Below are 20,832 nucleotides of genomic sequence, written 5' to 3' on the forward strand. Positions count from 1 at the left end.
AAGGGAAGGGAAATGAAGCGAAAGGAAGGGAAGGGAGGAAACGACTTGACTTGCTATGTAGTAACTAATGCAGCTCGTACGTACGTATATAGCCTACCCTTAGCTACCCTTAGGGTTTAGGAAAAAGCTCTTCTGCCACTGCTACTGCTACTGCCACTGCTACAAGTCTTCTCCGTCATTCATCTCAGCTAAGGAAATAAATAAGAACAGTATAGTTGAGAGCAAGAGTTCACAATTGGAGGCGGCGGCGGCCGCCCATGACAGCCTCGAAATGGAAAGCCTTCATTTCAGCCATTCCTAGTGCGAGGAACATGCTCGACTGAGCGCGGGCAATGCTACAGTGTTCAGTGTCACTCACAGTGCTACAGACACCCTACTCGGAGTAACGAGCAAGAAACAAACAGAAGGCTCATTGATTCGTGGTCCATTTTTCCATATGTCAAGAAAGTTCGTCATCTCGTCAAGGCAGCTAGCAACTCCATCGTCCATATCAGCTATTATTGCACGGCCGGCCATGTTCCCCAAATGCTGCATACAATCGCTGCTGTTCCGCCTCCATGTGGCCTCAGAACCCTAACCCTACCCTCAACACTGGACCAAATGCAATGCGCGTAATAGCCACCGCCTAGTCCCCGACTTCTCCATACTCGTTAGGACTTTCTGTCACCCAAGCTCGGAGCTGTATTTCTTCTTTTCAGTCACGTCAATGCTGTTGTCTTGTCTCTCGCTCTTTGTGTGTTCTGATTCTGATTTCCGTCCTGATCATGCAAAATGTCACGCTTCCCCTTGATGCCAGGAACTCCCACCAACACCATCTCCGCTCAAGTCAGACAGACGACCATGCCAATCCTCCACGAGAAATCACGCTCAACGCCATTTCACGGTGCCCGGCCCAAAACATAAAGGAAGGGAGAAGTCACCAACACCAGAACTGGCTACTTCATCTCTGTCCAAGAACACTCGTCAGTCAGGCAAAAGGATCGTCCTTGGGAGGTTGATCCGACACCTGTCTCTGGTAGTGACTTGTGTGGAAAGTGCTAAACATGTCCAACCTCTCGCCAATGCTCATACTACTGGTATGGCCATGGCTGGGCGCGGTTGCAAAAGCACTGGTGTTGATGAAAGGATCGCTCATGCTCGGCACATGTCGAGGATTCTTTGCACGATAGCTTCGCTTAGTCGGATCGAGCTCGAAGGGACTCCCAAGACGTTTCTGAGTCGGATCGAGCTCGGGGGGAGCGAGACTGGATGAGAAAGCAGGACCCGCGGGATTTGCCAGGGCTGTAAGAGACGGAGGCAAGGCCGGAACGGGCGGGATTCCTGAATCCTCCGTGGCAGGGGTATGTAGGGTGGGTGGGGTGAACATGCGTTCAATGTGTTCCCGATCATTCACAGCACCCAACGTCGCACCCCGATTTCGAACGCGTATCCTCCGTTGAGTGATGTCGCCGGCCCCAGTGAAAATCAACTCTGGGCGACCCGGGGGTTTTGGCTCGAACGTGGCCGGGGTTGGAACCTCCAAAGTGAGATTCGCATCTAACTTCTTGTTGATATTACTCCCGCTGGGGCTTAACTCGTCCTCCAGATTGTGCTGCGCTCGTCGCTTGTTGACATTGAGAGACATATCCGTCTCCAACTTGAACGGTGACAGTAATCTCGACCCGGTCGCGTGGATAGTTCCGAACTGGTTGTGACTGATATGTCGACGGTGTTTGGGATTGGCATTACTCGAACCACCCCACGTGCTGTAATTGAATGGCGATGCGAGACGGGGAATGCTGCTCGCAACCTTCAGCTTGTCCGCTTCGCTCTCGATGCCCAAACCTGCAGGAGTCGAGAGTGCCATGGCGTCGGAAGTGTTGTTGTTTAGAGGAGTGTTGAACCAATCATCCGACATCTGCTCAGTGGGAGGAGAATCACCCGTCACTAGCTGAGCCAGGGGCGCCGTTGCACCACTGGCCACGAGAGAAATTCCCAGCTCTCTGGTGGCGTAGGTAGTGGATGCATCGGGATCATCGTCCTGTTGAGATATGGACCGAGTCAATCTCGACGAGGGCCGTCGGCTGAATTGGTCACGGAAGGGTGACGGACTCCTGGACTCGCGCAGTCGTTGGTAGTGGGCCGTGATGGTGAACTTTTCCTTGCATAATTGTTTCAGCCGTCTCCGCGTCGCCGACTCGGATGGCCAAACACCCCTTGCATCATTGTTGTCGGTGCGTAGGAAGTCGTTGGGTTCGGGGGTCTTGTCCCTGACAAACCCACGGCTTTCAATGACATTTCGCATCTTGTATCTCCGAACGATCGGTCTCGAGATCCTGCTTGCCCGGGGCCAAGTTTCTTTGGCCCTTCTGGCCACTCGATGACAGACCCCGGTGGGAGGAATGCTTCCTGGCACCGTTTTGAAGGGAGTCACGGTCGGATCGGCCAGATACATTTGATAGACATTGAACAAATGATTGTCCATCTCAATGCTCCACGGGACGTTGGCTTTGGACGTGAGGGTATTGATCCGGAGCTTTTTGCTTCTCCTTGACGGAGTGTCAGGGATAATGTTGACTTTGGTCAGGCAAAATGGATCGTGCGACTCGAGATCGGGGCTGGTAGCACTGCCGTCAAACGAAGTTGGGCGGGTTGTAAAGGCTTCCGACCACGATCCAGACGAGTCGGAACGAATGGAACATTCGGACGAAGAACGATGCATGTCCCATGCACTGTGCTTGTATTCTGCAGTAACGACTTTTGTTTGCGCCACAGGTGTCCGTGGAAGTTGTGAATCTCTGGCTGCCAACAGTTTGAGCCGGTCACTGGGAGAAGGGTCGGTCAGACTGTGGGTGTAGGTTGGTCGCGTCCAAGCATGGTGTGCTTCGACGGAGGGTAACACAATGTCGGCGTCCGAGTCGAATTCGGCCTGCGTAGACTGGGCGCTGGAAGGAATGGGGATGTCTGAAGCGAAGAGCGTGGCTGGTAGAGCGTTGTTACGCGTCTGGAAGTTGTCGAGGTTAACTCTCGTCCGGCGGATGCGGCAGGTCGAGTGACGCGGCGGAGGAGGCAGTTTGAGTTCGGCGAAGGTCTGATCGGGCGTTTTAGGGTCGTCGCCGACATCAAGACGCAACGGCGCGAAGTTTCGAGGGAGGGTTATGGACATGTGTGGCTTGCGTTGCGCAGACGAGGCCATGAGAGTCGGGGAGGTTTCACGGTCGGCCATGGTCGCGAGCGAGCGCGCAAAGATGGGTTTGGACTCGAAACACAGACGCCAAGGGCGATGCAAGCTGCAAAGACCAGAATCCTGCAGGTCTGGTCCGTATGCGAAGTGTTCACGAGCTCATGCTGTGCGCGCGCGTGGATTCGGTTATGCGGTTATGCGGTCGACCCGGTGGAAGGATGCGCGCCGGAGACAGATCGACAGCGCCACGGCGGTACGGGGTAGAACTGTACGTCGAGCGACGGAGAGCGAGTGTCTCAAGACGTGTAGGATGACAGCGACCGAAAACAAGTGTTGGTGGTGGATTGCGACAGGAGAGACGTGTTGAAGGACGCGCCGGCTGCGAGGACCATAAGCGAGAGTGAGAGTGTGGACTGCAAAATGCGGTGGCTGGGAGAGCGTAGGGGAAATTTGGGGCTTGGCCGGGGTATGGACTACGACCGAGTAGTAGGTGGTGAGCGCTGCGAGTATGGAGTACTAGTATAGGTGAGAGAAGAGGGAGTGGTGGAAGAAATAATGTCGAAACTGTAGTCGAATTGGTGTTGGCCTTAGGTTCTGCTCTGTTTACAGGCTGACGTGAAGGAAGAAAAGGGTTTGTTGATGTGGTGGAGGATTGGAATGTTGAAGGCAGTAGGCAGTTGGCAGTTGGACGGGCTGAGTAGTGTCGAGGAGGCGAGAGGAAGAGCGAGAGCGCGCGAGGGAGGAGGGTCGCACAGTGGGTGGGCGCGGGACTGCAGTAGTCGTGGTGGTGGTAGTGGTGGCGGTGGATATTTTGCTGGCGGTGGATTCGAGACAGACAGAGGGAGAGGCAGTCGGTCAGTAGCAGAGTACAGTATGACACGGCAAGTTGACCCAAAGAACTGCCAAAGTCCAGGGTGCCAGGGGCGAGGTTGAAGTCAGATCTGGCGCTTGGAAGGGCCTGAACAGCCTGTTGGGCCCCCGAGGGAGGATCCCAGCGAAGAGGAACTTGGAGGCGAGACACGGGCGGTGCGTGCGCTGCAGTGCAGTGCAGCTACAGTAGTCGCCAGCCAGTCCGGCGCCTAGGATGCTGGTGAGGCAGAGTGGAGAGGAATGGGTTGGTTTAGGGAGGCGAAGGGTGAACGACGGAGGGGTGACAGGCGGAGTCACAACAAACAAACAATGATGATGGATGAAGAGGGTAGAAGCGAGTGAGTTGATGAGGATGAACCATGATGGAAAAGGAGAGAGCAGAGAGAGAGAAGAGATGAGAGAGTGGTAGAGCAAGTTGTATCTCATCCGAAGTAGCAGTATACAGCAGCGATGGGACTCCGTATAGCAGCCAGCGCAGGCGCAGGCGCAGGCACCGGCTTCACGTCCAGTGCTGGCGCAGCGTAGTTGATATCAGTTCGTAGGCAGCATGTATCCGTACTCCATACTCCATACACTGTATCCGTACAGCTCTGCCTCTCCCTCTGCCTCTACCATCCTCTCTTCCAGGTATTCGATATTCGTCCTTGTCTCACCTGCATCCAAGTGGATTCCATCCATCGTCGTCTTGACTTCGATTCGAACCTGGCCCTCCGTCCTCCGCCCTCCGCCGTCGATCTCGCCATTGTCTGCCCGAGTCTCTCGTCCAACCCACCCTGTGCAAACCTTCCTCCACTGACTGCACGTCAAATCCACTCCAGCTGGCGACTGCTACAACAGCTACAGTCGAACTATTCGCTCTCCAACCCTCTCTTGCTTGTCTCCTGCAGAGCACAGACTCGCGCGTCCTCGTGCTGCAACTATCAACTATCAGCAGGCCACATGTTTTGCCTCATGCACTTGTCTGCGGACCATGGATACATGTATTGCGTGGCATCGTGGTCTTCAGCATGAGGTTATGGGAGAGGCAACGCGAGGTTAATGTGCTCTTCCCATGACCCGAGTGTGCAGTAGTTTAGTATACCTAAGGTATAGGTACGTACGCCTTCCCCCGGCCAAACTGACGCGTCATATTGTAGACAGAGAAACGCGACAGTGACACGCTAGACAAGCTCGGCGCCTCCCGAACATGAATGGCTGTCCGATCAACTTCATCCACCTCGCTCGTGTTTGCCATGGCCAATCTTTGGTCTCCGTTACTTCTCTAGTCGACTTGAAGCCTGAACTTGCTGTCACCTAAACATTCTGTGTTGACCTCAATCGACCCCACGCTCCTCACATCAGTTTGTCGACTAGGATTCAGGCTTCAACAAACTTCCCTTTGCATGAGATCCATTGTGGGCTGTCCACCTGTGTGCGAGCCCGAAACTCTGATCCTCCCTCGCCGAAATATGAATGACCTCACATCTCCATCCTGAAACCACCTTGACGGATGTTGGGCTGGCGAGAGATTATAGGACGTAGAGGGCCTCCATTGGCCTGCATATAAATAAAACAATGTGTCAAAAGGTGACGTTGGAGTCTTTTTCCGTTCCTCGTCCGCCATGGTGAAGAGAGAGAGAGATCATCACAATCCCTTTGTGGGAGGGTCTGGCCTCCTTACCGACCCGAACAATGTCTTCCGGAACCATGGATTTGTTCCGAACCCTCCTTGCCTGGCCGGGTAATGAGGGATGCAGAGTCTCGGCTGGTCTAGTAGGAACTTCTATCTTCTGTTCTCTAGTATGTATGGGGTGCTCGGCCTGACGCGCCACGAATAGTACAGTACTGAGTACAGGATTACCGCATAGACTGCTCCATCCTGAAGCCTTACAGTAACCATATCGTTTATCGATAGTAGATACGCGTAACACACAGAGCATACCTATCAGGTCCTTGCTTATCGATACCCGTAACACAGAGCATGTACGGATCCTCCATACTCCATACTCCGTGCTGTAATTACGGTTCTTGCATTAAGATCGGCCGTCTTGCCCTCCACCACGACGCAGTCCAGGCGCTCGGGATGGCATTCACGGAGCCGAAGGAAACAACCGAACAGAGCTGAGCTACTATATCCGGACATGATACTGTCTTTCACACAGCTCACCTGTCTCCGAAGCTGTATAGGTATGGTTAAGTAGGAGGCAACAGGCTACGGAGTATCCGTTTTCTGTATGTTACCTTAGGTGCCTAGGTACCTACCTATACCTAGGCACAACCTTGGTTACGTAGGCGGAGGACATGACTGTACTGTACAGTGTACGGAGTACGGAGTAATACTGTACTTGCAGGTAGGTGGGTTGGGGGTGTAGAGTTGGGAGATGGGCCTAATGTTAATGTTGGTGCTGGTGTTGGTGTTAATATACCTATACATAAGGTACATAATTACAGGACTTCGACTTCGGGAGGAGTTCCCACCTAACCGTACTCCGTAACGATTGCGCAATTCCCATCATCCATATGGCATACGGAGTACTATATACTAAGTAAGGTAGGTGCCTAGTACATATATTGGACCCTGACCTAGGTATACACCATTATACTTGATATTACACGTAAGGACCAGAACCAGGACTAGGACCAGGACTACCTTAGGTAGCGGATAGGTAGGTACTAGGTATTAGGTACCTTATGTGCTTGTTGTTGCTGTCTATAGTATCTATTTCAGTATATACCTAGGTACGGAAAGAAGAATTTCGAATCGAATCCACTCGACTGTCTGGGTACGAACGAACGAACGAACGAACGCACGCTCACAATCACACTCTCCGAGAGTCTTCACACCGGTCGGGTGTGGTAGGGTAGCTAGCTACTCAGATCGACGTTTCATGTATCAGTAATGCTCAGCTCCAGCTCCAGCTCCAGCTCTTGCTCTTGCTCTCGCTCACGTTCAAGCTCACGCCCTCGCCCTCGCCAACAACGCCCCGGCACCAAGTGAGGCTCTCCAGCCGTGCCATCGCCCCCAGCAACAGTAACAAGCCATCCCTTTAGCCCGAACTCTCACTCTAGCCCTGACCGTGAGACTCGGAATGCTGGGTAGTAAACGCTCGCCCATCCAACGGCACCTCTACGACACCAGAGCCAGGACCAGCGCCAGAGCCAACGCCCATGTTCTTGCGGAACCCATCCTCCCAGCTCCCGATGAGGGCGCGGATGGCTTCTTCTGCGACTAGGAGCCCGCGGTTGATGTCTTCGACGCCCGTCCAGCCCGGAACGTGCAGGAAGGCGACTTTGCCGAGACGTTCAAGAGCGAGCTGTTTCTTGCGCGCCTCGACCTCGACGTCGACCTCGGACTCGGCTTGGGCTTGGGCTTCGGCTTCGGTTTTGGCCTCTGCCTCTGTCTTTGTGTGCTGATGATGTGGGTGTGAATGTGGGTGTATATACCGATGAGCATCGATCCAGCGAAAACTCAGACTTTCAAAGAGTGCGTACTCGCATAGAAACCGGCCGGCATCGCGCGACAACTTAACCACGCCCCTTCTCCTATGTCCTTCCGCTCTTGCTGTGGCAACGGCAGCGGCAATATTGGTCGCGGTGGTGCTTGAGCCCCATATCGAGTTCGAGTTCGCGTTCAAGCCCACAGCATTGTCAAGTGAGGGAGAAGACGTACTAGTTGTCAACGTGGTGGAGTCCGTTTGCGACACAGGCCCTAGAAATCCACGCTCCTTGAGGCCCGTCTGGACCCCGCGCTCCCATCTCCTCATCACTTCAGATTCATCCCAACCCACAGACAGGAGATCCGGCACCCCTTCTTTCTTCCAGTGACTCTCACTCCGGGGAAATCCATCCGCGTCGTCAACGTCTTTTATCCGATACCCGTCGCGATGTGCACGGGTTTCCAGGGAATAGCAATCGCGTCCGCCGGCGACGCCGATGTGAAGAATGAAGTCCGGGTCGTGCTGCGAGATCAAGGATGGCACGATCTTGGAGACTGTGCTGTAGGAGACGCGGATCGCTGATGGATGGACTATGAGGGTGATTTTATATGCGCGAGGAGCTGACGGGTTCGTCGACGGGTAAAGTTCGCTGGGGAGAGCAGAAGCGATGAGCCATGACGGGTTGATGAGGAAAGATTTGAACGGCTGGCGAGAGAGAAGTCAGTATGCCATAGTTTGCGATTCATTTGGAAGGGTGAATGAGGCGGGCGGGCTCCTTTCGCCTTGAGAAATCGAATCTACCGGCGACGATGCAAGTGTTGGCATATCTCCATTGTTGATACCCTGTCTCGATCGAGCAATTGAGTCTCCTATAGTCGTATCCTTTGCTTGAATCGAGCGTAGACATGATCGCATTATTCAGACTGGACATTCAATGACGGCTAGAGTTTCACCATGCACCACTGGACAGAACGAAGAGATTCACCATGCAACATTGGACAGAAAGAAGATGAGAATCACCTACCCCGAATCCCGTAACGAGGACTTTGATCTCCCTCGGCGGAGGTGCATCCTGCAACCCTAGCGAGTCCAACGCGGCAGCGCCCTCTGTCAAGCCCAACGGCGGTGTCTGGGGGCCGGCGTCCCCCATATCGTCGAATTATGTATTATCTCTGTCTTATTGACTAGGGCGCTGTACGCGCACACCTAAATCCGGATGGGGTGCGCAACGAATTCTGACAGGTACTAGGTGTGCGGATGCGGAAAGAGTAGCGGCTCAAGACGTAGCCAGGAATCGAGGTGAGGATGTCAACGAGAGAGGATGGCCGGAGGAAAGCGAGGTGTGAGGTCCGTGGAGATATCTCCCTCTCTATCTGGGCCTGAGTGAGGATGTCAACGAGAGGATGATGGCCGGAGGAAAGCGAGGTGTGAGGTTTGTGGAGATATCTTCCTGTCTTGCTGAGGCTGAATCCGGCCGACTGGAACAAACAACTCTAGTTGGTGATGAGTTCGGTCGACTGCGGGACGAGTTGGCTGGAACAAACGACTCTAGTTGGTGATGAATTCTTAGATGACTCCGTGACGATGAGATGAACCCTTGTAGACGACTCCTGTGTGCTGTTGTAGACGACTCCGTGTGTGCTGTTGTAGACGACTCCAGTATGTGCTGTCGTGGTGGTGTACAGGTTACGATGTCAGCGGCACTGGCACTGGTGGCGAAGGACGAGAGTATAGGTGTGAATCTGAAGCATGCCGTTTCCTGCTCATGCACCAACTCAGGGAGTGGTCGCTATTGCGATTGCGATTGCTTTGCTATTGCTATTGCGATCGTGATGGGTATTGTGATGGCTATTGCGGATGTGGTCGCTATTGCGAATGCGAATGCGATTGCGATTGCGATCGTGCTAGCATATAGCTATAGCTATTGTATAGGAAGGTCGCGTGGGTGTAACGTAAGGTAGGTAGGTTATGTAGGTTAGGTCAGGTAGGTATTCGATCGGAAGGACTCGGTCGCTACGAGTATCGAGAGTGGGTGGGGAGAGTTAGGCAGGGAGACCTTAGACACAAGACACAAGACACGGTACGGTGACGGTGACTTGCTAGCAGGCTGGGACGGCGTCTGCGATGTCTGTCAGCGTCGGAGTGAGAGTCAGCGTTAGAGTCAGCGTCAAGAAGACAGAGGGGTGATCAGATATGTACAGAGTAGAGTAGAGGATGGGATGGACGTGGGGATGGAGATGGAGATGGGGATCCCCGCTGCCGCTACTACTACGAGTACTCCGTACTGCCGCCGCCATGTCGAGTGGGCTGTGTCGTGCTCGTGCTTGTGCGTGACCACCATCAACTCAACCCCAACCCTAACCCTAACCCTAACCAAGGTAGATAGAAGGTGAACTTTCATTCCGAGCTATCTGCAATCTGCATCTCGGTATCTGCAGCATCTCGACCTACTGTACGGACTACTCTAAACACCACCAACGCCTTGCTTCCGCCTTGACGAATCCCAATCCGAATTGAATCGACGCAGGCCCCAGGGTATCATCCAACCGACCGATCCAGTCTCACGTAGCCAGCTGCCCAACTCACCACTCACCACTCGCCATCGCCAGGGAGTGAGTGACCCAGGACCCCAAGACCCCAAGACGATGATGACTTGGTCAGACCATTTACCTCGCAGCCACAAGTCTCTCACTTCATAGCCACAATTCTCACTTCATAGCCACAAGTCTCTCCATCTTCCTCAGACTTGCTCGCAAATCGCGTCCACCTCGCTCCCCTTCGTCCACCAACCACTTCTCCATCTTCATCCTCACTCGCTTCAAGTTGCCCTCGATCGGCATCGCTTCCTGGTCACTGACAGAACCGGGATTCAACAAGACGGAAAACACCTCTTGCCAGAGCTCCTTTTCCCAGTACCGCTTCAGGTTTTCCTTCAACTTCCACTCCTTCTTCTGTCGCGGACCCAGAGCCAGACCGCCACTCGCGGCAGTAAGAGGCACGGTTTCAATGTACTTGCCGAACAAGAGACTGTGGATGACGCCCGCCGCGCCGTGGTAGTCGATCTGCCATTTCCACGGCCGACATTCCCGAATCTCCGCGCAGTCTTGAGCGCTCGACGGCCAGTCGGCAATGAACTGGGCGCTGGGTTGGAACATGCGCACGTCAATGCCCCGGCCGAAGTCGATCATCTTCAGTCCTTTGGCGCTCCAGCCGTGGTTGCCGCTCGGGTCGAAAGGGCCGGAAAGGTCGACCGAGGAGTCGAAGCGGACGAGACAGTTGTCGCCTTTCAGGTCGCCGTGTAAGATGCCGATCCGGTGCAGGTCTTCCAGGGTCCGCAACAACTCCACGCCAAACCACATGGCCAACGTTTCATCCAGGCCTTCCGCCAGTTTGCCAGCTTTGACATTCTCGCTGCGGGCCAGATTGACCAGGTCCAGCAGCGTGCCCTGCGGACTGTACGATAGTACAATGTATGCTTCGTCGCGGTACAAATGACACTCGTGTGCGTCAACGATGGACTGTACTGCCCGCGCGGCGTGGCCTAGTCGCTGGCGGATGAGGCGCAGGATGTGGAACTCCCAGACCAACGTGCCAGGAGGAGCCTCGGTTTTGAGGGCTTCCAGGTCTTGACGCGAGGATTTGGTGCGCAACCCTCTGGGGCTGACGTTCTCTTTGTTGTCACTTTCCTCGCCAATCGCCGTCTCCGTCTCGGTTGGGTCGTAACTATCGACCAGATAAACCGGTGCAAAAGCCCCCTCTCCCAGTTGTCGCTTGACCGCATAAACTCGGGCGGTGCCTTGGAACTTGAGAATCGGTGGCACGGCTTTGCTGCATGTCTTCTCGCTCTGACTCTTTCTCGGGCTGGCCTTGACCTTGCTCTTGCCCAATTTCTCCGCATAGGACTTGAGAGGTTGGTAGTGGTTGTACACGTGATCCGAGTGGTCGTGATAGCCAGTGTACGACGACAAAGGCGGATGGACAGCGGCCAGGATCTGCTGTCGCACCGCGTCGTCACAGGGGTTGCATTGCAGGTCGGCAACAATAGGCCCTTTGTGTATCTTGGCGGGTTGAAGGATGCGCCTCGCCGGAGACTGGGTGGGCACTGCAGGAGTCTTAAAGACAGTGTCCTCAACCTTGAGAGGCTTTGTATTCTTTGCGCCTGCTGGAGACGGGACAGGAGAGTTTTCGTTGGTGTGGTGGAGTGATTTCTTGCGTTGCGGTGTGACTGCTGTGTCCTCCTCTTCCCGATCATCAGCTTCATCAAGCTTTCTCTTTGCAGCTGACGAGGGAGTGGCAGGTTGCTGCGGACTGCTCATCAGCAGGGCTTCCATCTTCAGCTTTGACGGGCTTTCATCCTCCTCCTTGGCTGACCGGCTTGGTGTCTTGGAATTGAAGTAGTCAGGATCGTTGAACACGGTCGAGGGAGCAAGCGAGCTCTCCGTGCGCTCTACAATCGGCGTCATGAAGGGCAGCTTGTTATGAGCAACCAAGGCTGGATCTCGATACGGTCGGATGGGGGTGGGTTCATAATCCTCCGGCGGGAGGGGGATGAAGCGAGGTTTGTGGGTGATTTCAGTGAACACGTCGTCCACCGGGGTCGTCACGTTGTTGTTGTTGTGGTTCAGAGACGTGTTGTCGTTGTTTTCGTGCTCACTGTGTCGTGACCCGTCTCGTTCTGGCAATTCGTTGACGCCCGCGCCCGCGCCCTGCTCATCCAGATCCTGATCCTGACCCGGGTCCTGGTTCTGGATTGTGTCTGCCTCATCGCCATCGTCATCAAAATCACCAGCAAGCATGGCAATTGCCTTGGTGTCCATGTCGTCAAAGTTGCCCCCGGCAATGGCAGCAATGGCCTGGGTATCAAACCCTCCCAAACCAGAAGTCTGGGTAGGATTCTGACTAGATGAAGCCATGTTCTCGGTCATATCGTCGCTCAGTACACGTTTGTGAGCGTGCTTGAGCTTGGACTTGCCCGGCCCTTTGCTGGACGAGCCTGACCCTTTGATCTTACCAGAGCTACCGGAAACCGAGGCGAGGCGAGGCACGTGTTTGCTGGTGGTGAACTCAGACCAGGGCGAAACACTGTCAGCTTGGCTTTGGGTACTGGTGGCATCAGGCGGCAGTGAAGAGGAGGTATCATCCCCGAAATCACTACCGGGTCCGGACACTCGGCCGGTCCCTGTACTCTCGCCGTCCCCGGTGGTACTATATCCTTCGTCTACATCGCCCTCAGTAAAGTCGGCGTCGTCGCCGCTCTGCGTATCATCTCTCGCCATCTCGGGTCTACGGAGAGGCTGGTTGAACATGTCGTATATGTCATTAGTAGCTGCTTTGGAATGGAATGTCATGGTTGGTTCCGTCGTGGCCGAATTCTTTCTCTTCAGCTTCTTTCCCGTCGGCGACTCTAGGCGTGTCATGACCGTTACGGTCTCCTGTTTGACTTCTCGGACTTTGAGTTTCTTTTCCCTCTTGTTGGCGTTCTGCGGTTGTGGTGGTAGATTGGATTCGGGCATCCCAACCATCGACTGTGTTGACAAATCATGAACACTGGGATTGGGAATGTCACTGGTCAACTCGAGCTTTTGTCGGAAAGAGTGGCTCAGATTTTCAACATCTTCCGCCTCTTCTGACCTGCTCGGTTTCGACTTGGGCCTCGGTGATGCTGCGGCCATGATATTCCCCGATGTGCACTTTAATGGGCTGGCTGACGACCGGGCTGGTGGTTTCCCTGCTCTCCAGTCCTTCTGCATCCAGCCTCGCGACATGGCTCGCAATTCCTCGAAGCTAAACTCCTCGTTGCCCTCACGGGGGTAAATTGCCTCGAAGTTGACGAACGCTCGCTCTGCACGGCCGGTACGAGGGTTTACCACCTCACTCCTCTGCCTGGACGCCCGGGACGGCTGGAGAAGCTCCTGTGACTATGCCACAACGGCGGTCAGTCTCTCATTTCTGTCAAACAGGTTCAATGCATGTCCAGGAAGGAAGTCTGTTTTGGAATGATTGGCATTGCATGTTCATTGGATGTTCATTGGACCTAGATGTAGAGAAAAAGAATAATCATACCGGATCTTTGAAGATTTCCATCTTCGGCACCGTCCCAACTCTCCCCCCTGCCTTCAATTTCTCCCCTGCCCAAGGTCGAGCTTCAATTGTGTTCTCCTTCTTTCGTTCCCTCATGGACCCAATATTATCCCAGCCATTGGTGATGTTGGCCGAGGCTTTGGTCGGTGCAGGAGCGGCACTGTCTGCGTCGGAGAAAATGGCCATCTTTGGCTTCCCAGTACGCGAAGGCGCTCCCGAGCCACCTCTCCCAGCACTCTGTTGGCGAGCTCCTTGCGGATCATCGTTCGGGGGGGCGGAAGCGAAAGGGTCGATCTTTGCGGCCAGCGCGGGACGAACAGTCGGAAGAGCCGGTGAGCTGGGCTCGTTGTCACTTTGTGGCCTAGCTTCGAAGCGTTGCTGGAACTGGCCGTATTTTCGCACCAGCCGCTCTGTCGGCCTCGCCTCTCTTTCAATGCCCAGCTTGTACACTTCGTCTGCTTGTATCCATCTGCCTGCACTCTCCAACCACGCGGCAAACTCTTCATAGAACAGACCCAGCCCCTCTCCAATCCCGTGACGCGAAAGGAATGTGAAGGTCTCTCGAGGACTGTCGGAGAACAGGCGAATGTAGTGCAACCACAGTTTTAGGTACCGGGGGTCATTCTTGTAGTGTGGTGATGTGAGGAAGGCCTTTGTCGCACGCTCGAGCAGGGGAAGGAGCTGTGATTGTGGCGTCGCCTGTGCGGACGGATATGCATTCAAAGTCCATCTAACATATCGGTCATAGATGTCGAGAGGGTCGTCGGAGTCTGCTATTGACTGCAGCTCGATTTCATATTCTTGTCGAATGGCATCATTGAGTGTTTTGGTCTCACTCAGTGTCGGCAGCGCATCCGCATCCGCATCCACGCCGGCTGCCTTGCTGGTCGGGAGCGGTGCGAGGATGGAAGCTAGCTGCTTTGCCGATCGTCCTCCAGGCAGAGACTGGATGTTTTCCTTGTGAGTTTCTATTATGTCGAAATTGATGAGGTCGTTATCCGCGGCCGGCACGGCCATTGTTGTATTAAGTGCCGTATCTATCCCTGCGTCGTTAAAATACTGTCGCGAAAGGGCTGGAGGAAAGGAAACCAGCAAACTACGCAACTTGAATCTGAGATGCAGGGCTCAACGGTAGACGGTCGACGGATCGGGCAAGACTGTCAACAAACAAGGAACGGTCTTGGCGGGGGAATTTATCCGGAGTTTAAGCGGCCAATTTTTGGTCGGTGTCTGTGAATGAGCCTCACAATGGCATATGGACAGAGTACACATATTATTCTGCCGTGTCCTCCTGCTGTGCCGACAAGGACAAGCGTGAGAGATGCTGATCCTGACTATACCTTGTATACACGGTCTACTGTGGGGTCAAGAATGGCCGCCCCTCTCCTGGGATGCCGCGATCTGAGATGATATGGTGTGGCAATATTAGCACAAGCACAAGCACAAGCACGATTTTGCGCTTCAACAGGTCGTAACCATGCTGGGTTTGGTTGGGAACCTCAAGGTGGCACTCAAGGTACGAATCAGGCGGGCCAAGGGGAACAAAGGCAACAATTGAAGGCGCAAGTCTGGGTATCTTATTTTTCCATTCGAGCCAACTTGGCCGCATATCTTGGCTTCATTTGGATCCACACACTCGGTGGCCAGAGCCATCATCATTGCGCATAGTACGCGGGTGTGCGTATCCGCCCGTCAGCCTGGACTTTCTGTGCATCCCAGTAGTTGCACAGTGGGTTCACTTTTCGAAACACTCTACACTCGGGCGCTGGCAACCTGAATAGCCCGGCGACGGTCTCGTTCCTCTGCAATGGACAACTGGAAAATGTGTTAGCAAGGCAAGAAACATCAACGTCGGGGGATAGTCCAATCGTACTTTGACACCCTTGCCCTTGGGCAGGCTGACCCATGGCTTCTCCTTGCCGATGATGAAAACGTTGTTTTCCCGGGTGGCGAAAGAGTTGTCAATGGCATCCTTGATGTGGACAATGTTGAAGCCACCATCGTGTCTCTCACGGTGGGTGATGACACCAACACGACCCATGTTGCGACCACCAGTAACCATGGCAATCACACCGGTGTCGAATCGGATGAAGTCGGTGATCTTTCCAGTGGTGAGGTCGATCTTGACAGTGTCGTTGACCTTGATGGCCGGGTCGGGATATCGGATCCTATTAAACCCGTCAGCTTTCTTTTTCCAACCACATCTTGGCCCAACGGCTGATAGACGCAGGCGACTTACGTGCGAGCATCATGCGTAACCAAGTATGGGATTCCTCCTTTGCCGACTTGGACTCTCTTGACCTTGCCGAGTTTGTATTCGGCCTCAGCTTGTTCAATACGGTGGACAGCGAAACGGCCCTTGGTGTCGTAGACTAGACGGAAGTGCTCGCCAGTCTTCTCGATCGAGATGACATCCATGAAACCCGCCGGGTAGGTGATATCAGTTCGGACCTTGCCATCAACCTTGATGAGACGCTGCATCAGAATCGCAGTGGTCTCACGGTTGTTCAGCGAGTACTTGAGGCGGTTTCGCAGGAAAACGATCAAGGGGAGGCAGTCGCGGGTTTTCTGTACTCAATTAGCATTCTCGCTCGGTTTGTCGAATTCGCACAATTGGGACATACGTGAGGCCCAGGGGACGCCTTGGGGGCATAGGCGCCCGAGAGCTTGTCCAACAGCCAGTGCGAAGGCGCACTGAGGCGTTTCTGATGCTTCTTTGGACCGCGACCCATCTTGATATGAAGTTGTCTGGAAGGGGGATACAGAGCAATTCCTGCGATGCTGAGATCTAATTTTGCAAAGTGGTAGGAAGTGTGCCAAGATTTTGACGGAGCTAATCCCGATCGGGCGCCTGGGCCAAATGACCGGTGGGTGGGTCATTTGAACTGGAAATTATGGAGCCGGCCTCCTATGTACCGTATCACTGTATGAATTTCCCCCACAATGTGTCGCCGCGCTTCCTCGAATGTAGAGTGTTCAATCTATGTGTTACGGTCTAATCAAAGGCCAAGGCATTCTCTGGACGGGGACGAGACCATAAATACTAAATACTTTCTCGTATCTTGTCCCGCGCCAAAACTGCGTCTCTGCTCTATAGCAGGCCCTTGATAATGGCCGCCTCCGCATTCAGGATTGACGACCCTGCTGCGCCAATGACCGTGTTGTGGCTCAAGGCCGCAAACCTGATATCAAAATGCGAGCCTTTGGCAGCTTCTCGAACTCTGCCTACGCTCACAGCGTAGCCCCCGGAAATGTCTCGGTCAAGTCGTGGCTGCGGCCGGTCTGGCTCATCAAACACGACTATGGCCTTCTCCGGGGCAGACGGGCAACCTAGCTTCTGCGCATCGGCCACATATTCCCTCAGGGCCTGCTTGACTTGCTCTGCACTGGGTGGGGGTCTCTGTTTGAATCTCAGGGACACAAACGCCATATGGCCGTCCGTAACGCCAACTCGCGTGCACGTGGCGCCCACGGTAAGTCCGGACTGATCCTCAAAGGCTGTTGCCTCGGAGTTGATGGAGCCGAGAATCTTCTGCGCTTCGGTCTCCAGTTTGTCCTCTTCGCCGGCGATGTATGGGATGACATTGTCCACGATGTCCATGCTCGGAACCCCGGGGTAGCCAGCCCCTGAAACGGCTTGCTCGGTGAATACTTCGACGTCTTCCACGGGGCCGAATTTGGCTTGCAGAGCCGCAAAAGGAATCACTATGCCGATGACGGCGCAGTTGGAATTACAGACCAGGAAGCCTTTTTTCAGGCCAAAGTGTTTCCGTTGATGCGGAATCAGACCCAGATGCGACAGATTGACCGTGGGCACCACGAGGGGCACGATCGGGTCTCTTCGGTAGTTCTTGGCATTCGAGAAGACAGGAATCTCTGCCTTGAGAAACTCCATTTCTGTGAGGGAGGGTCAGGTCAAGATCGGACCCAGGATCGTGACTTGCACATACCAACATCACCGGCGACGTCGCTATCCAGACCTGAGAAGACCAAGTCGCAATCGGAGAATTCACTGGCTTTACACTCTCGCACCTCGAGATTCGCCAGCTCGGTGGACATGGGTTTCGACTGCTTCCACCGCACAGCATCTTTATAGAGCTTGCCAGCCGATCTCGACGATGCGCCAACTGCCTGGAGATGTAGCGTAGGGTGGTCGGCCAGTAGCAGGATAAATCTTTGTCCGACAGAGCCTACAAAACTCAGTGATCCAGTCAACTGGCTGCAGCGGCATCAATCATGCTTACCAGTCGCGCCCAGAACGCCAGCCTTCCTTTTGCCTTGCGATCCTTTTGTTGCCATGTTGGATGTTGGACGAGGAAGACAAATTTTCACTCCTCCACTTCAACTTGAGCTTACCAGCGTTCGACTTGACTGGGTCCAAAGGACAGATGGGACCCTGGATCCGCGTTGTAAGATGAAGAGATGGTCGCCTGGTCACCTTGGCCTTCGATTATTTCATTTCCAATGCAAGGCAAACCAAACTTTTTTGTAGTTGATGACTCATGGGTGCAGTGGTGGATTTTCACGTGACTCGGTGAAAAGCCCTATCAATCCCGGTCTGACCAAATCCCGGTCTGTCCTGTGTCCATCAGTCCTCATATACAAAGTACGGATGTGTTCTAAGCGACGATGTCTAAGACGACATATAGAGTATTCGTTCAGCGCCTCTCCTAGCCGCAGTAATGTCATGTCGCTCTGCCTGAAGAGGCTCCCGTGCCCTGCTGATTCACTCACTACGTACACCCTTCTCTCTCGGCTGTGCTATTACGTGGGCGCCGCTCGAGGTCCAAGTCTGTGACCCTAGCCTTAGGAACCCTCACCCTCGGTCCTCGCGCCGACAGGTCCTTCAGCTTCAACTTCAATTCAGATAAGACTTCTGGGTAGTGAACTCAATCTATTTGGCAAGGTGGCCGAGAGCCATGTCTCTCGATCCAGCTGGCCGGTATGTTGTGGCGGATCACAAACGCGAGGAAGAAAGTAGACATCTGACTGATCGTCATTAATGAGCGATTGAGAATGGTATCAATATTGAGAATTGCAGAAACACTAGCTTATTGATCAGCGCCGCCGTTTAACAATACACATATCAGACAACGGAGCCCCCGGTCGATCGGACGAGTTCGCCTCGGGTCGACAGACGGAAGGAATCACTCCTTGATCAGTAAGACGACAAAGGTCGCCTTGCGCCCCTGGACATGCTCAAGGTAGGCATCAAGTTCATCATCCTCCTCGATCAGATACGAGATCTCATTTCCACCAGCGTCCTTCTCGACTCCATCGATACGGGCCGGCTTTGCTTCGGGATACTTAATCGCAATCATTGCGCGCAGCTCCTGCACCGTGCGGCCGGACAGTGACCCCAACCACATTTTCGTGTGGTTATACATGGTCGATTTGGGATGTGGTCGAACATACACCGGTGTCATGGAAGACACTGGTGGAGATCCGAGGGTGTCTGCCACTTGCAGCAGATTAGGATCGATTTGAAGGTCCGACAAGTCGTTGTTCTGCATTACGGCTGAGACATCGCTGAAAGGATTGGCAGGCTGAGACGGCTCGTAGGCGCTGTTGGCAGGTGGGTGAGGAGTCGTGTCAATCGTGCCCACGGTATTAATTGCGTGAGGGGGTGTCTCGGTGACCCTCTTGCGAAAGGTACCCTTCTTCTTCGCGCGATCATCCCTGACACGCTTCATGACATCGCGGCAAAGGAGCTCCAACGCGGCTTTCTTCTTCTCGTGGTCAGGGTCTGCGCTGCCCGGGGCGAGAATCTGCTGGAGAAGAGGCGTCTCGGCAATCCAGCGATCCTTGAACGTCTGCCACATCTCCGGTCCCATCTCCAACTTGCTAGTGTAGTGCTCCGAGTCCAGGATGTTGTAGAAGCCACTACGGATCTGACGGCTTTGTTCAGGGTTCAAGCCCAGAATATTCTTGGACTCCAAGATGGTCAGCCGACGACCCATGGTCCGGATGCGTTTGGTGACATCGGTGCAGATGACATCCAGTGCGAGCTCTTTCGATTGCCGATTTGAGGGATCGGAGAAAAGCACGGCGTGCAGCAGAGGGTTTTCGCGAACCAGGCGATCCTTGACACCTTGCCACTTTTCCGCCCCAGCCACGGTCTTTTGCGTGATCTGTTCCTCCTGACAGATGACTTGGAATTGGTCCCGAAGTGCGCGGTACTGCTTTGTGCTGAGAGAGAGGATCTCCCTGCTCTCCTCGAGCGTGGTCTCGGACGGAAAGCGCGGTGGAAGTCCTGGGGGGTCGGCCGGGAGTCCAGCATACCCCTTGGTGCGACGACGACGCTTCTTGGCCCGCCATCTCTCGTCACTGAGCGCCTGCAGTCGTTCTAGCCTCTCCTTTTGTTGCTGTAGGAATTCTTCAGGGGGCTGCTCGTCAACTGGTGGTTGGGCCGGGTCGGCGAGGGCTCCGGCTCCTTCCTCTTGGGCAGCATCCAGTAACTGGGCCTCGATTCGAGCCTCTTCTTCCTCGGCAGGGGTCTGTTTAGCACCGTTTGGGATGCGCATCAACCAGCGATTCTTTGCGCGCAACCTCATCAGTTCACGTTCCTTGATATCGTGGCCCTCCTCGTGCAGCACTGCAAGCATGTTGCGTTGACTGTAGTTGGCTTCCCAGAGCTCTTTGACGCGGTCTACCAAATCTTCGTCCCGGAAGGCGGGCTTGCGCTTGGAGGGAAAGCCCCAGCGCTTGAACTGGGTCTGGAAGGCACGCTTCGAGGGGGCGAAGTTGGCGGTGTCTCGCATGTACTGCATGATCTCCTCGAGCGACTGACTGGTGTTAGCGACGACGACCGATGTAAGCTCCCACGGCAGGGCCAGATGAGCTGGAGGTAACAGGGACATACCTTGCGCTCCTCGATGTAGAGCTTGTAGCAGACATCCTTGTGGGGCTCCCAGTTGTAAACCTGTCCCGGGTCAGTAACATGATACATGATGAGAGCGGTCGACGAGGGCTCATACCATGATGCCTTACGCGTTGCTCGACCGTACACAAAACGCGCTTCGAGGATGCCGTGACGGAGTTTTGTAAAGCCACGCAGATTGATGGCGAGGTGCAACCTTGGCATTATTGTTGCACCTGACTGGCAGCTCGCTATTATTGGGCAGGTACGGTAGTGACTTAGTGACGTCCTGCTAGTAAACCTAACCCTAACCCTAACCCTAACCCTAACCCTGATTAGTACTAGTGGTACTAGGCAGGCGCCGGATCGGAGAAACTAAATGCCGGGTATGCTGTATCCTATCCTTGTCTCCCGTCTATCACTTCGACTTCACTTCTGTGATG

General features: G+C 54.3%; 6 protein-coding genes across 6 annotated transcripts; all 6 read right to left on the reverse strand.

The window, feature by feature from the left end:
- Nucleotides 1-967: 967 nt before the first annotated feature.
- Nucleotides 968-3,205, reverse strand: A1O3_01134 (uncharacterized protein; the record flags this gene model as incomplete). The annotated part of the gene is made up of 1 exon (XM_007731282.1): nucleotides 968-3,205. The coding sequence occupies one exon, from the start codon at nucleotides 3,203-3,205 to the stop codon at nucleotides 968-970; it is 2,238 nt and encodes a 745-aa protein (XP_007729472.1).
- Nucleotides 3,206-7,077: 3,872 nt separating this feature from the next.
- On the reverse strand, nucleotides 7,078-8,599 carry A1O3_01135 (uncharacterized protein; the record flags this gene model as incomplete). Its single annotated transcript, XM_007731283.1, has 2 exons — nucleotides 7,078-8,154; nucleotides 8,474-8,599. 2 exons carry the CDS (start codon nucleotides 8,597-8,599, stop codon nucleotides 7,078-7,080), a joined length of 1,203 nt encoding a protein of 400 aa, XP_007729473.1.
- A 1,558-nt stretch (nucleotides 8,600-10,157) lies between these two features.
- Nucleotides 10,158-14,547, reverse strand: A1O3_01136 (BUB protein kinase; the record flags this gene model as incomplete). The annotated part of the gene is made up of 2 exons (XM_007731284.1): nucleotides 10,158-13,367; nucleotides 13,513-14,547. 2 exons carry the CDS (start codon nucleotides 14,545-14,547, stop codon nucleotides 10,158-10,160), a joined length of 4,245 nt encoding a protein of 1,414 aa, XP_007729474.1.
- A 735-nt stretch (nucleotides 14,548-15,282) lies between these two features.
- Nucleotides 15,283-16,262, reverse strand: A1O3_01137 (40S ribosomal protein S4; the record flags this gene model as incomplete). Its single annotated transcript, XM_007731285.1, has 4 exons — nucleotides 15,283-15,345; nucleotides 15,404-15,698; nucleotides 15,770-16,098; nucleotides 16,155-16,262. The coding sequence occupies 4 exons, from the start codon at nucleotides 16,260-16,262 to the stop codon at nucleotides 15,283-15,285; spliced, it is 795 nt and encodes a 264-aa protein (XP_007729475.1).
- Nucleotides 16,263-16,621: 359 nt separating this feature from the next.
- A1O3_01138 (aspartate-semialdehyde dehydrogenase) lies at nucleotides 16,622-17,829 on the reverse strand (the record flags this gene model as incomplete). The annotated part of the gene is made up of 3 exons (XM_007731286.1): nucleotides 16,622-17,427; nucleotides 17,481-17,720; nucleotides 17,775-17,829. 3 exons carry the CDS (start codon nucleotides 17,827-17,829, stop codon nucleotides 16,622-16,624), a joined length of 1,101 nt encoding a protein of 366 aa, XP_007729476.1.
- Nucleotides 17,830-18,677: 848 nt separating this feature from the next.
- A1O3_01139 (uncharacterized protein) lies at nucleotides 18,678-20,479 on the reverse strand (the record flags this gene model as incomplete). Its single annotated transcript, XM_007731287.1, has 2 exons — nucleotides 18,678-20,315; nucleotides 20,393-20,479. The coding sequence occupies 2 exons, from the start codon at nucleotides 20,477-20,479 to the stop codon at nucleotides 18,678-18,680; spliced, it is 1,725 nt and encodes a 574-aa protein (XP_007729477.1).
- Between the last annotated feature and the right edge of the window lie 353 nt (nucleotides 20,480-20,832).

Source organism: Capronia epimyces (assembly GCF_000585565.1).
Source record: "Capronia epimyces CBS 606.96 chromosome Unknown aczIQ-supercont1.1, whole genome shotgun sequence".
Classification (NCBI taxonomy): domain Eukaryota; kingdom Fungi; phylum Ascomycota; class Eurotiomycetes; order Chaetothyriales; family Herpotrichiellaceae; genus Capronia; species Capronia epimyces.